The 15,612-nt window shown below is 36.3% G+C and overlaps 1 protein-coding gene across 2 annotated transcripts in view; it reads right to left on the reverse strand.

The window, feature by feature from the left end:
• SMS (spermine synthase) overlaps nt 1–15,612 on the reverse strand; it is a 128,399-nt gene that overhangs the window by 64,437 nt on the left and 48,350 nt on the right. Inside the window, exons 5-6 of one of the 2 annotated variants that reach the window (XM_070750718.1) lie at nt 906–1,081; nt 326–480 (exon numbers count right to left, since the gene is read on the reverse strand). In XM_070750718.1, coding sequence (XP_070606819.1) covers nt 326–480; nt 906–1,081 — 331 coding nt within the window. Of the gene's footprint in view, nt 1–323; nt 481–905; nt 1,082–15,612 lie in introns of both variants that reach the window. The other variant, XM_070750719.1, reaches the window with a different exon arrangement.

The following is a 15,612-nucleotide window of genomic DNA, read 5'->3' on the forward strand; positions in this document are numbered from 1 at the left end:
TGGTCACGGAATGAATTAAGTTCTTAAGTAGAGATACCACTGTATTTGTTACATAATATTTAGAGCCGATTAAAGATGTTATCTTACCCAAAAAATGTGTATGATCATCAGAAATTCTTAAGTACAATAATTTTAAAAGTGGCAAGAAATCTCTGATTGAATTATAAAATGCTATACAATTTGAAAGGTGATAGCCAAAGTTTTAAATAATGCTTTAAGCTAAGGAACCAAGATAAATAATAAACCAATAATGTTTGTTCCAAACAGAATGAGATGAAGACTTTTGTTTTATATTAATGACCACATGCTCATATCAAAAGGATATCTCTACCATTGTAACCATCTTTGGTTTCATTTTGACAATTTCATATAATATTCCTCCATCACCACCTCCAAGAATGAGCACTTCTTTGTTGGTGTAATCTTCTTTTCCACTCCCCATTATAGCTTTTGTATATGCTAGGTCACTTTCTGCCAGATCTTAAAAACCAGAAAAACAAATTCATGAATATACATTACCAAAGTGAATTTTTGCTCTATTTTATGATCTTTCTTGCCACACTTGTTAAGTAAATCACTATTATTGTTAACTTAGTAACATGGTTGTTAAGATCAATAAAGAATAATTGCATATCACTGCATTTATATTTTATTTCATATCATCCAAGAAAAAAATGTGGCCAGCATCTAATAATCCTTTCTTTCATGATGTATGGATAAAATATCAATTAATTCTTACACAGAATAAATGTTTAGAAATTTAAGAAAAATAATCCTAGAAATAGGCAATTCCAAGCCCTTAATAAGCTACAGGTGGCTTGTATTTAGTCTAGCCATTTAGAAAATTTGTACGGCTTGATTCAATAACAAATGCATGTATTTTATTTTAAACAGATAATACTCACTAACATCCCCACTGAGGATAAGAATATTTCCAAATTGTTTTGAATGTAAAATTTTAATATTCTGATAAGCTGATTCTTCGTCATATACAACTTCATCTATGTCATATTCCACCAATCGCCCATCTGCTGTAGGCCAGTATCTATCAATGGCATCCCCTCTTATAATGACTGGCAAGCTGAAGGGGAGGGAGGAAGAAAGGAAGGAGGGAGGGAGGGAGGGAGGGAGGGAGGAAGGAAGGAAGGAAGGAAGACATTTTTATTATTATCAGAGAACCTTAAATAGCAGTTTCCTAAAGTGACTATTATGTATGAATAGATAGACAATCCTATGCTACAAGGAAAATATGTATTTTAAACTAATAAATTTTTTAAAAAACCGGCATAAGAGTTTTTATTTTTCTCCACCATGAAATAAAACAATATATAGGTATAAACACAACAACAATGCTTAAAATCAATCATATAGAAACTTCTCTTTTCTCATTACTCGCTCAATGGAGGGTCTTATCTGTAAAATTTTCTGTTAATTTTATACATTATTAGCAATTCTTAAAATTCTAAATTAAAATGCTTCCCTCACTGTCTTACTACAAAAGGTTACAACAATGTAAAGAATAATAAAATCTTTTATCTAAATTTTAATCTTATATCATATAGCTAATTAAAAATTATCTCTCTATACATATATCTCTATATGTATCTTTAATAAAAGAAACTATTCATAGTACATCACCTAAATCGTAAATTAAAGTTCTAGATGTTTAAGTCTAAACAATAAGTAAATTTTGTGTTATATCATTATACAGTGGAACCCCGACATAAGAGCTGCTCTACTTAAGAGCAACTCGAGATAAGAGCTGGGAGGGGAGAGATATTTTTGTTCTACTTACAAGCCCAAATTCGAGATACAAGCGCCAAGGAGCTGTCTCCTGAAGCCAAACGCTAACTTCCGCGTTCGGCTTCAGGAGACAGCTGCGAAGCGGCGCGCGTGTTTTAAAAGGTTGCAGCCGGCCTGGGGGGCTCGGGGGGGTGCTTGCAGCTTTCTTTCTTGCTCTTTTTCTTTCTCTCTTTTACCTTCCCTTCCTCTATTTCTTCTTTTCTTTCTCCTTCCCACCTTCTTCCCTCCCTCCCTCCCTTCACTCATTCCTCTCTTACTCTCCCCTTTCATAAGTTTCCTTGCTTCCTTCCTCTGTTCCTGTCCCTTCCCCCTTTCTTTCTTTCTTTCTTTCTTTCTTTCTTTCTTTCTTTCTTGCTCTTTTTCTTTCTCTCTTTTACTTCCCTTCCTCTATTTCTTCTTTTCTTTCTCCTTCCCACCTTCTTCCCTCCCTTCCTCCCTTCACTCATTCCTCTCTTACTCTCCCCTTTCATAAGTTTCCTTGCTTCCTTCCTCTGTTCCTGTCCCTTCCCTCTTTCCTTCCTTCCTTCCCACCCTCCGTCCATTCATTCACCCATTCCTCTCTTGATCGCTTAAAGCCGGTCCCTGGTGCAAAAAGGGTTGGGGACCTCTGTCCTACAGGATTGGGTGGCAGAGAAGTTGAACATATGTAAATTTAAAAGTTTAAGAAAGTTTACAAGTTAAGTGAAAGAAACTTCATTATTCATTTATATGTACATGTACATTTCTTCATTAAAAACATGTCTTTCTGCATAATTTAGACTAACTTTGTGAGTTTTTTGAGGGCTGGAACCAATTAAAATTATTTACATTAATTCCTATGGGGAAAAGTCGTTCGAGATAAGAGCTGCTCGACTTAAGAGCCCAGGTCCGGAACGAATTAAACTCGTATCTCGAGGTACCACTGTATAGTGCTACCACCATTTCTCAACTTTGCCATCTGGCTTGCAAAGCTTAAATCAAATTCTCTTGTTTCAATTTTTCCAAAATTAACCAATTACTAATCATCTTAATTTTCTATCCAATCATAAAACTTCCCCCAAATTTTATAATAATCTGAGTCTTGTTTATCTTTAAGTTTCAAAGTCAATCTACTCATCTCTGCACAATCCATAATTTTTCTCAAAACCTCCCTTTCCGTTGGTATCCTATTCAATTTCCAACATTGTGCATATACAATCCTAGCTGCTGTAATTATATGTATAATTAAATATGTCTCTTCTTTATCAAAATTATCTGGTAAAATACCCAGAAGGTATATCTCGGGTCTAAGATCAGTAGTCTTTCTTAAAATCTTCTGAATGCAATGTTGAATTTGTGTCCAAAATTTACATTCTTCCGGACAAGTCCACATGTGATAGAATGAGCCAGGTAACTCGCTGCATTTCCAACAGTTCATCGACAGATTCTGAAACATTTTCGCTAGCTTTTGTGGTGATATATGCCATCTATAAAACATCTTATACATATTTTCCTTAAATGCAGTTGACATTATCATTTTATAATTTCTTTCCCATAATTGCTGCCAACAATCTCTGTCTATTGTATAGCCTATATTTCTCATCCATTTTATCATTGTGCCCTTAACCTGCTGAAATTCTAATTCAATCGTTAAGAAGTATTTGTAAAATGTTTTGATCAAGTTAACATCCTGACCCAATAAGATTTGATTTAATTCTGTTTTTTGTAAGTTAATACCCTCTGTTTTAATGTCTTTCCAAATCTTGATTGTAACTGTAAATACATAAACCAATCCAGTTTTATGCCTTGTTTTTCTAATTCTTGAACTGCTTTTAAGTTCAATGATTGTGTCAGTATATCCTTATATTTTAAAATATTAGACCGGTTTAGTCTATTGGGGTGCATAAATACTTCTATTATCAATATCCAAAGTGGTACTTTTCCCAAATTGCCATCAACGAACTTCTTATAATATGTCTCTGAAAATAGCTATGTATGTTCTTCTTCTCATACCACATAAATGCATGCCAACCTATTTGCAAGTCATGTCCTTCTAACACCAAAAGTCTTTTATTGCTAAGTAAAATCCAGTCCTTTACCCATGTCATTGCCGCCGCTTGGTAATAGAGCTCCCAAAGTGGTAGCCAAAATCCTCCTCTTTCTCTCGTATCTTGTAAGTTTTTTAAACTGCTTTTTGATCTTTTCCCTTGCCATACAAATTTTGTTGTCATTTTATTCAGCTCATTTAAAAATGTATTTTCAAGTTTAATTGGAATAGTGGAAAATAGAAACAATAATCTTGGTAAAATATTCATCTTAATTAGAGCAATTCTGCCCAATAGTGATGTCTGAAGATTCTTCTATTTTTGAAGGTCTTTCTCTATCTGCTTTTTAAGCTTTACATAACTGTTAAATGGATTCCCAAATACTTTACTTCTTTTACCATTTGAACATCCATACATCTTTTAAGATGTAATTTCTGCTTTTCGGTCATATTCTTTGTGATTAGTTCAGTTTTGTCTTTATTGATCTTTAGTCCTGCTACCTCTCCATATCTTTTAATTTGTGATAAGAGTTTCGGGACTGAAGTTATTGGATTTTCAAGTACAAAAACTAAATTATCAGCAAAGGCCTGTAACTTATATTCTTAGTATCTAATCTTTAGTCCTGAGATCTGAGAGTCAGATTTAATATTTCTGTTTAAAACTTCCAGTGACAAAATAACAAAGTTCATATATTGTAGCTGTCCGTTCATGAATTGCCAATTTACATTATCAAATGCTTTTTGCGCATCTAAAAACATCAGCGCCATTTGTTTTTTTGGATGTTGCTCATAATATTCAATAGTATTAAAAATTATACGCCTATTGTCTTTTATTTGTCTTTTAGGAAGAAATCCATTCTGATCTGTATGAACAAATTTATTAAAAATCTTGAGCCTGTTTGCTATTATAGATGCAAATATTTTGTAATCCACATTTAAAAGTGACATGGGTCTGAAGTTTTTCGCATTCAAAGTATCAACTCCCTCTTTCGGTATCAGTGAAATAAAAGCCTCTGTCGAAGAGTCTGGTATTTTAGCATCCCACATAACTTCATTAAATATGTTCAGAATTATAAGCCCGAAGACTTCCTCAAAGGTTTTAGAGACTTTTTCTGATAGCCCATCTGGACCCGGGGCTTTTTCGTTCTTTTGTTTTTTATAGCTTCCGATAATTCCATCATAGTTTTTCTAGTGTCAAGATTTTCCCTAAATATTTCTGATGTTTTAGGTAGATTTGCTTCTTCCAAATATTGACTTTTTTTTTGTCATCTATAAATTCTTGTTTATATAAGTCTCTATAATAGCTCCAGACAATTTGTTTTTTCTCCTCCTCTCTATAGTGCAGTTCACCTTTCTCATCTTGCAATTGTTTTATCCATCTTTGTTCTTTATCTTTCCTTATTTTGTAAGCCAACCATCTTCCAGGCTTATTTGCCTGTTCAAAGAAATTTTGTTTTGCTAATTTCATCTTCCTGGCTACTTCTTCATCCTCTATTAAATTTAATTTGTGTTTAGTTAAGTCCAACATCCCTTGAATTTTTAAATCCTGAGGGTTTATCTATAACTGATGTTCCAATTTTCTATGTTTTACTTCAAGCTCTTTCTTATACAGAAATTTTGCTCTATTCCTCTTGTTCATATACGTAGTAACAAGACCTCTAAAATAAGCTTTGGATGTATTCCAAAGTATTTGCAAGGAAGTATGTTCTCTTTTGTTTTCTTGGAAGAAGGCCATTTCTCCTTTAATGAATAGTTCAAACTCTCTTGTAATATTTCTCGCCTTATTGTCCACCTAGGTTTTTTACTTTTGCCCTTCCATTTCATCACAATAGGATTATGATCTGCCCAAACATTAGGTTCAATATCAACTTTTTGAACAAAATTAAGCAGATCAAATGTAGTCCATACCGTATCAATTCTTGTCCATGAAACATGTCTCGCAGAGTAAAAAGTGTATTGTTTTTCTTTCAGGTGTCTGTTTCTCCAGACATCCACCATATTCCATTCATCTACCATCTCAAAAAAAGATTTAGGCAAAGTCCTCTTTTTAAGTCTGTTGCTCTTATTTGTTTTGTAGTCCAGATCTGTTTGTACTATCGCATTGAAGTCACTCAATACACAGATATTCTCAAAGTTTAATTCATTAATTTTCTTGTGTAACTTTAAGTAAAAGGCTTCTTGATTATCATTTGGGGCATATATTGCTACCAGCAGTATTTTTTGATTATTAAGTTTTAAATCAACCATCAGTATTCTGCCTTCCTCATCCGAATAAATATGATTAGAGTCAATTTTCTTCTATATATACAAAACAACTCCTCTTTTAGCCCGATCTATTCATGAAGTACAGTGATCCCCCGCTCGTTGCGAGGGTTCCGTTCCAGGACCCCCCGCAACGAGCGGGTTTTCGCGAAGTAGCGCTGCGGAAGTAAAAACACCATCTGCGCATGTGCAGATGGTGTTTTTACTCCCACAGCGCTAGCGAGGAGCCGAAGATTGGGGGGGCGCGGCTGTTTGCCGCCGGCATGGAGGGCTTCCTAGCAGCCCCCCAAACCCGGGTTGGGGGTCCGGGGGGCGCTGGCTCTCGCCGCTTTCGAGCTGAATCCGGGAGCGAATTCGCTCCCGGACTCAGCTGGAAAGCGCCGAGAACGAAAGGCAAGGAACGGCTTTTCCACGCCGTTCATTCTCGCCGCTTTCGAGCTGAATCCGGGAGCGAACTCGCTCCCGGACTCAGCTGGAAAGCTCCGAGAACGAAAGGCAAGGAACGGCTTTTCCACGCCGTTCATTCTCGCCGCTTTCGAGCTGAATCCTGGAGCGAACTCGCTCCCGGACTCAGCTGTAAAGCGCCGAGAACGAAAGGCAAGGAACGGCTTTTCCACGCCGTTCATTCTCGCCGCTTTCGAGCTGAATCCGGGAGCGAACTCGCTCCCGGACTCAGCTGGAAAGCGGCGAGAACGAAAGGCAAGGAACGGCTTTTCCACGCCGTTCATTCTCGCCGCTTTCGAGCTGAATCCGGGAGCGAACTCGCTCCCGGACTCAGCTGGAAAGCGCAGAGAACGAAAGGCAAGGAACGGCTTTTCCACGCCGTTCATTCTCGCCGCTTTCGAGCTGAATCCGGGAGCGAACTCGCTCCCGGACTCAGCTGGAAAGCGCCGAGAACGAAAGGCAAGGAACGGCTTTTCCACGCCGTTCATTCTCGCCGCTTTCGAGCTGAATCCGGGAGCGAACTCGCTCCCGGACTCAGCTGGAAAGCGCCGAGAACGAAAGGCAAGGAACGGCTTTTCCACGCCGTTCATTCTCGCCGCTTTCGAGCTGAATCCGGGAGCGAACTCGCTCCCAGACTCAGCTGGAAAGCGCCGAGAACGAAAGGCAAAGAACGGCTTTTCCACGCCGTTCATTCTCGCCGCTTTCGAGCTGAATCCGGGAGCGAATTCGCTCCCGGACTCAGCTCGAAAGCGCCGAGAATGAACGGCGTGGGCGGGCGAAGGGCAGGCGGCAGCGAGGAGTTTGCGTGGGCGGTGGGGAAACTCCTCGCTGACGCCAGCAAGAGGGGGAAGACTCAGGGAAGCCGCCCAGCAGCTGATCTCCCGGTTGCCATCTACGCATGCGTGCCCACGGGCACGCATGCGTAGATGGTATTTTGACTTCCGGGTTGAAAAATAGCGAAGTACCCTGTTCGCAATGGTTGGGGACGCAATAAACGGGGGATCACTGTATAAAGTTCTCCAAATGACTTATTTTCTAAAAATTTCTTATGTTGATTTTTAATATGAACTTCCTGAAGACAAATTATATCCAAATTTAATTTTTAAAGTTTGTTAAAAAATCTATTTCTTTTATTTGATGAATTAAGTCCATTAATGTTTATTGAAATCCATTTAAGCTCTTCATCTATTTTAAATTTTTATTTGTTTTCCAATATTAAGGCTTTTGCCTCTCCTTTGCTGCTCTCGTCATCACCCTTTCTCTTTGTTCCTTACTATCAGTCAGAAAAAGTTGTTCTATACTTGTTATTGCTTCTGGGTCTTGAGATATCTGTTCCTCCCGCTGCCACATCTAGTAAGTATTCTTCGCTTAAGACTTTTAGTCCCTCTTCTGCAGGAGCTGGTTCTTTTGCCCTCGCAACTACTTGCATCTCCTTTGCTCCTTACTCGGTCTGTTCAAACTTCTGATGAAAAAACAGTTCAGCTTTATTAACTGAATCCAGTCTATATCTTTGACCTTGCCATACCAGAAATATGCCCTCTGGGATCAGCCGTCTAAAATTGATTCCTCTTTGGTGAAGCTTTCTTGTTAAAAATTGGTATTCTCTTCGTAGATCTCTTATCTTCCTTGGGACCTGTTTTAAGACTATAATTTCCTTCTCTCTATACTTGATAGTTGCAGTTCTCAGCTTTTGAGGTATTTGTGTTCTACGCCGCTTTTTAGTAAATCTAGCGTGAACTTCTCTTGGTAAATTGTGTCTGGCCATGAATCTAGTGCTCACTCTGAAAGCTTCATCAATATCCATCATTATTTTTTCTTTGTCTTCTTCCATTGTTTCTACCAAAATGTCACCTAAAATCTCTTGAAGATTCTCACCTTTATCTTCTGGAATGTTCTGAAAACGCAGATAAAATTCTGCGCGGTCTGCCTCAAGAATTAGTGAGATTCTTTCTTGTTTTTTCTCTTCTGTCATCAATTCCTCTATCTTTGTATCATGAGTCTGCACCTCTTCTTTGACCTTTTGTATTCATTACTCATTTTTAGCAATAATTTCCTTAATTCCTTTCATTTCAACGTTAACAGAATTTAAATTTTCAATCACTTGGTTCAGATTTTCTTTAACCAAATTGAATTCTTGATTAGCACTTTCTCTACTCAAGTTTACTTCTTCTCTTAAAGCTTGAATTGTACTCTTAATTTCAGCAAATTCCAATTTCTCTGTGATGCTTGATGTCTGTGGAAGAGTGCTTGTAGAATGGGATGGTTTCTTTGCTGCCATTTTATAATCCAATTAGTCTGTAGTATTCCAATCAGGTAATAATCCAAAAGGTGGGTATACAAACCCGGCGTTGAAAACACCCGATAAAATCAAAAAATAATTTTAAAAAAATCAAAAATAATCCAAAAAATCAAATATAATCCAATGAGTAGATGGAAAAATCCATTAATCAAAAAAACACAAGGTAATAATCCAAAGGGTGGGTATACAAACCCAGTGTTAAAAACACCCGATAAAATAAAAAACTAGTTTTTTGAAAAAATCAAAACTAATCCAAAAAGATCAAATATAATCCAATGATAGAAAAATAGTGACCGAAAAAAACCTCTCAAAATTAACAGGTCAGACCCAACACTTAAATTAGGGTCTGATAAAGAGTAATATAAAAGTCAATTCTCAGGAAGAAGCTCTGTTTTAAGGGAAGAGAAAGTTGTTTATAAGTTTTTGATTGTGTAACATTCTTTTCCTTTTACACATTATTTTCTCTCTGTGGTTTGTAATCTGAGGGAATGAAGGGAAGTGTAGTTGTTTCGTACAGCATGGTATAAGTAGTGTTTATACATATGTTTGGGATTGTGGTTCCGTGTTCTATTTTGTTTATTGATGAAGAAATACTCCTATATGAAGACTGTTAGAAGACATGATATGGGAAGTAGGATAGAAGGTGATACATATGAGGATGCTGGAGTGCAGCCAGCGATTACATAGGGGAGCAGTTTGCCTGTTGTAAAAGGAGATTGTCATTTTTATGAATTGGTAGAGAGATGTTTGCTGAAGAAGGGGGTTGGATTAGATGACCTTTAAGATCCTTTCCAACTCTGGCTGTTATAATAGTAGTGTTGGTATTTGGGTTGTAATAAAACATGTGTAGCTACATGAGATAATCCTGTTCTGATTTAGAAGACATGTAGTTTTGATAGTTTTGGATTGATGGTTTCCTGTGGTGAAGGAAGGTGTTAGAGGCTGAAGGCATTTGAATGGATTAGTATAGATCCCATAGGGTGTTTATAGTTTAACTTTGTTTAGCTGCTAGTAATTAAAATGGGAAAAGGATTTGTAAAAGGGGGTTAGTTCACAAATGTAATGAAAATAGATAGAAGAGATTTAACAAGCAGTGGTATTTTAAGATTGATGTGATAAGCAGAGCTTTTTTAAAAGCTGTCTAAAAAATAAAGCCAAATGATCAGTGTGATTGATTATAAGAAAGGCCTGTATAAGATATGGATTGTTGAGAAAAGATTAGGCGCTGTAAAAGAGGCAGTAGGGAAGAAGAAGGAAAACTAATAATTTAACTTAGTGTGAGAAATATGATTGTGTGTTGGACATGTTCATGAAAGAATGCATAATTGTTTTTCATTCATTGTAAAAGAAAGTTTGTTTTTGATTGAATGTGAATGAGTACCGTATATACTCGAGTATAAGCCGACCCGAGTATAAGCCGAGGCACCAATTTTTGCCACAAAAACTGGGAAAACGTATTGACCCGAGTATAAGCCGAGGTTAGAAAATGCAGTGGCTACTGGTAACTTATAAAAATGGAAAACAATAAAATTACATTAATTGAGACATGTTTTAGAATATTTATTTTAAAGAAAACCAGTAAACTAGCTCTGTAAATTTAAAAGAGGGTAAACAAATTAACAATATTAACAATAAATTAAAAAGTAAAAAAAGTAGCTCGATCAGGAACAAAGCTAAAACCTAAGAGTTAAAATCCTTCAAAACTGGATTCCTTCTCATCATTAATTGGATTTACATTATTGTTCTGTTTTTATATATGCTGTGAGCCACCCTGAGTCCTTGGAGAGGGATTGCATACAAATCCAATTAAATAAATAAATAAACAAACAAACAAACAAACAAATAAGTGTATCCAAAGAAGAGCTTCAGCATTAGCTGCTGTGAGGTTATCAGCATAGAAAACCAAATAGATAGATAGATAGATAGATAGATAGATAGATAGATAGATAGATAGATAGATAGATATAGATAGAAAGATAGACAGACAGACAGACAGAAAAATAGATAGATAGATAGATAGATAGATAGATAGATAGAAATAGATAGATAGATAGATAGATAGATATAGATAGAAAGATAGATAGACAGACAGACAGAAAAATAGATAGATAGATAGATAGATAGATAGATAGATAGAAATAGATAGATAGATAGATAGATATAGATAGAAAGATAGACAGACAGACAGACAGATAGAAAAATAGATAGATAGATAGATAGATAGATAGATAGATAGATAGATAGATAGAAATAGATACAGATAGATAGATAGATAGATAGATAGAAAGAAAAATAGTTAGATAGAAAAATAGATAGATAGAAATAGATACAGATAGATAGATAGATGATAGATAGATAGATAGATAGATAGATAGAAAGAAATAGATACAGATAGATAGATAGATAGATAGAAAAATAGATAGATAGAAAAATAGATAGATAGAAAGATAGACAGATAGAAAAAGAATTCCTGTCTAGCTCTGCCTCATAACACATTATTAGATCCTATCCAAGCAAGGACAGCAACTACCACAAAATACCATTTTTTAAACAGTTTAAATCCTTTCAAAGGAGGGGGAGGAGAATCTGACAGCAGGGGGCCTTTTTAATCCGACTCACCATTGCAAATGGCTGCCTTCTTTGCTTGAGCTAGGGAGAGGAACTACGGCGTGCCAGAGGGGACAAAAGCTGGTGCCTCCTCGCTCTGGCTCAAGCAATGGCGCCCTCGTGTGGTGACTTTGTCAATGACCCGAGTATAAGCCGAGGCTGTGTTTTTCAGCCCATTTTTGGGGCTAAAAAACTCGGCTTATACTCGAGTATATACGGTATATAGACTAAAACATGGATATTGGAATAATATAAATAAGGGGACACAGTGGTTGGGATGAATAACCTGATACTGTCGATAACAAAGGTGAATCTGGTGTACCTGGTGAAGACGGTACCCCAGGACAAGCTGGTGCTAGTGGTAGTCGGCCATGCTGGTCCTAGTGGTGTTGCTGACTTTTTTTTATTATTCCTTGGTTTTCCTGTTGACCAGGAATCTCCAGGCGAACTTGGTGAAGCTGGTTAAACAGGGCCTCAAGGTTTTTGTGGTTCAGTAGGTCCTTTTGGAGAATCTGGATCTTTTGGTTCTCCCAGGATCTTATGGCAAATATGGTGGTACAAGGTTTAGGTGGTGCTATTAGTCCCCACTGGTGAACCTGGTCTCATGGGTCCATGAGGTCTTCCAGGACAATTTGGAAGCCCAGGTCTAGGTCTTCCTGGTTCAACTGGACCTGATGGTTGCCCTGGCCCAGCTGATCCACAAGGTGAACCTGGTAATACTGGATTCCCAGGACCAAAGGGTCTTTATTAGTGAACCTGGAAAATCTGTAGAGAAAGGTACTTCTGGATCTCATGGTACTTAGGCTTTCTTGGAACCTCTAGCCTGCTTGGATTCGAAGGAATGAGAGGACTAATCGTAGTAGGCAAAGTGTTGGCTGACCGTTTCAGTGAATTGAGTGAATTACATTGAAAATGACAGCAGTTGAGATATATATTTGGGTAAGAATTGAATCCTTTAATTGGATGGGTGAAAGTGTTTTCATTTGTAATGATAAATACTTAAGATGTAATATTGAAACAAACATGCCTTGGTATGGAAAAATGGTATGTTTATTAATAATGTATATAATAATGATAGAGGTACACGTTTTATGGTCTATTTAGTAGAATAGGGAACTGAAAAGGATTCCCTTCTGTCCGAATATATCTGGCAAAGGCTGGGGAGAAAATTGAATCCCAGAAGCAGTATAAAGATATAACAACCTCAAAACGTTTACCTTTAGCATTTGTATGTGTATAAATGATTGTGCAATGTGTATTTAAGTGAATTATACTAGAACAAGATGCAATAATGAGATGCTAAATTGTTTCTGAAACAAATACAAAAGCTTGTCCCAGTTTTCTTTTCTCATTTAAGGTCTGATGGGCTGTTGGCTTATTTACAAGTACTTATTTTTAAGAGTGGCGACTGAGTCTTGAGTAAAAACTTAAAAGAACGCAAATGGAAGCTTATTTGGAAAGGTCCATTGCAAATACTGATAATGATTGAGATGACTGTGCACGCCATGGGCACACATGGAGGGTCTGATGCCTTCTTTAGATGAATGACTGGACTTAATCAATTCATCAGTGTCTACTGAAAGCAGAGTGAGAGAAAGAAGGACTGAAAAACCTTTTAATGGTTTTTAAATAAATGGAGCTCTAGGGGGTGGATTTGTGAATCTGGGTAGGAAGTATTTTCTTTGCCATTGGCATTCTCATAGAGAAGAGGATATATCTGAATAGGTCACATTTATGTTGTGGAAATCTGTGGATGTAAGCCCCTGAATTCAGAGTGTTAGTGTATAGAATACTGTCACGTATACACATGACATACAATTATACCCTGGAGGGGGGAGGGCTAGTACACATAAAACATAGCAGCATGAATATGATAATAAAGTTGGTGATTGTTTTGTGGAATGTTATATTGTACACAAAGGTAGGGATGGGATCAGAGGCTGTGTTATCTAATCACCTGGTGACATAATAGCAGCTGTTTCCATACTGAACTGGACCATTGGTATACACAAACATCATCATTAGCATTAATTGACCCAGATTTGAAAGTTGGAATATGCCTCAGATCCAGTTTCAGTAATGGAATGCCAGTAGGAAAAGATACACAGTGAAATTGTACATATAATGTGGAAGTAAAAGGATTGGGATATAGCTATGAAATGGAAGCTATTTGTAGATAATGTTTTTTTCCCCCCCAAATCTTTTTATTGTTTTATAGATACATATATCACAATTTGTTTATACAGTTTACAGGTCTTATCCAACTTTTTTACCGGTTACAGTTGTTATATAGATAATATTAACTTAATACTATGCAATGCAAAACATGGTAAAAACATTCAAATGGTATTTTCATTTTTTTTTAAGGTTGTACTGCTATTTTGTATAGAATTATACAAATCTTTTCCTTTGAATCCACTCGTGCCAATTGTTCCACATGCTTTTAGTTTCATTGATTCTGTTTCCCTTAAGTAGGTTTGTCATCTCGTCCATTTCTGCACATGTATATATCTTGTCTATTATTAAATTTATATTGGGAGTCTGTTCGTTCTTCCATGTTTGCGCTATTGCAATTCTTGTAGCTGTGTTTATGTGAGTCAATTAAAAAAGGGCTTGTTTAGAGTATGATCTTTTCCAAATTCCAAGGAGCATCCCCTCCGGTGAGTACTCTATTTCCTCCTTCGTAATTTCCTTTAACCATTTGTAAATTGTTTCCCAAATTTTTTGAATTTTAGAGCAGGACCACCACATATGGAAGAAAGTTCCTTTTTCTTTATTGCATTTCCAGCATACGTTTTGTAGTGCTGGGTAAATTTTGGCAAGTCTTGCCGGTGGTAGATACCACCTGTAAAATAATTTGTAATAGTTTTCTTTATAGGCTGATGATAGGGTGATTTTAGTTATTGTATTCTATGTTTTCTCCCATTCTGCTATATGGATTTCCCTTTGTATATTTTTCTCCCAGGCTACCATTGGATTTTTAATCATCTCTTTTTCTTTCTCCTGTTCTAGTAAAATCTGGTACAGTTTGGTTATCTGTTTTTCCACATTTCCTGTTAAGATCTTGTCCAGAGTTTGGGTGGAATTTGCTATACCTGGTGTTTGTTTATCCTTATTATATCTGGATTTTATTTGTATATATGTCCACTCGTCCATCCTATAGTTTTGTAATTCCAATTCTTGTTTAGTTTTAAGTTCTCCATTTGGGTGTAGGATATCTTTATATTTTATGGTCTTGGTTGGGTCTATCAAATTCGGATATACTATGGCTTCCATAGTAGATAGCCATCTAGGAATTTTGTTATAAAATTTTCTTTTAGTCTCATACCAGGTTTTAAGGAGAGATTTTCTTATCATGTGTTTATTAAAGGCAGTTTGTTTTTGTTTATCGTCTCTCCATAAATAGGCGTGCCACCCCATCTGTAGATCATGGCCCTCAAGTACCAGTATTCTTTTATTAGTGAGATTAATCCACTCTTTTAGCCATGTTAGGCACACTGCAGTGTAATACTGTTTCAAATCGGGGAGTCCTAATCCTCCTCTGTTTTTGGTGTCTTGGAGGTATCTGAATTGAATTCTGGGTTTTTTATTTTGCCAAATGAATTTTGAAAAAGTTTCATTAATGTCTTTGAAAAAATTTTGTTCGATATTAATAGGGGCAGTTTGAAAAAGGTAGAGGAATTTGGGTAAAATGTCCATTTTTATCACAGCGATTCTACCTAACATGGATAGTTGCAAATCCTTCCATTTTTCTAAGTTTTTATTAGTTTCTTGTATGAGTTTGTTATAGTTATCTTTTTTGAGAGATGAAATTTTATTTGATAATATTAGTCCTAAGTATTTAATTTTTTTTGTAGTTTGTAGATTTGTAATTTCTTCCAATTTTTTAATTTGTTTTGTAGTCATATTTTTTGTCATAAGCATAGTTTTTTGCTTATTAATTTTTAGTCCTGAGAGTTCCCCACAAATCTCTAATTAGTTCTGCCAGAACTTATAGGATCTTCTAAGAAAAGTACAATATCGTCTGCGTATACCTGTAATTTGTACTCTTCGTCTTTTATCTTAATTCCTTTTATTTCATTATTTAGTCGAATTTTGTTTAGTAGTATTTCCTGGGTTAATATGTATAACAAAGAGGACATTGGGCATCCCTGTCTTACCCCTTTTTCTATTGAAATTAGTTCGGTCATGTCAT

The sequence above is a fragment of the Erythrolamprus reginae genome, chromosome 4 (genome assembly GCF_031021105.1).
Source record: "Erythrolamprus reginae isolate rEryReg1 chromosome 4, rEryReg1.hap1, whole genome shotgun sequence".
NCBI lineage: Eukaryota > Metazoa > Chordata > Lepidosauria > Squamata > Dipsadidae > Erythrolamprus > Erythrolamprus reginae.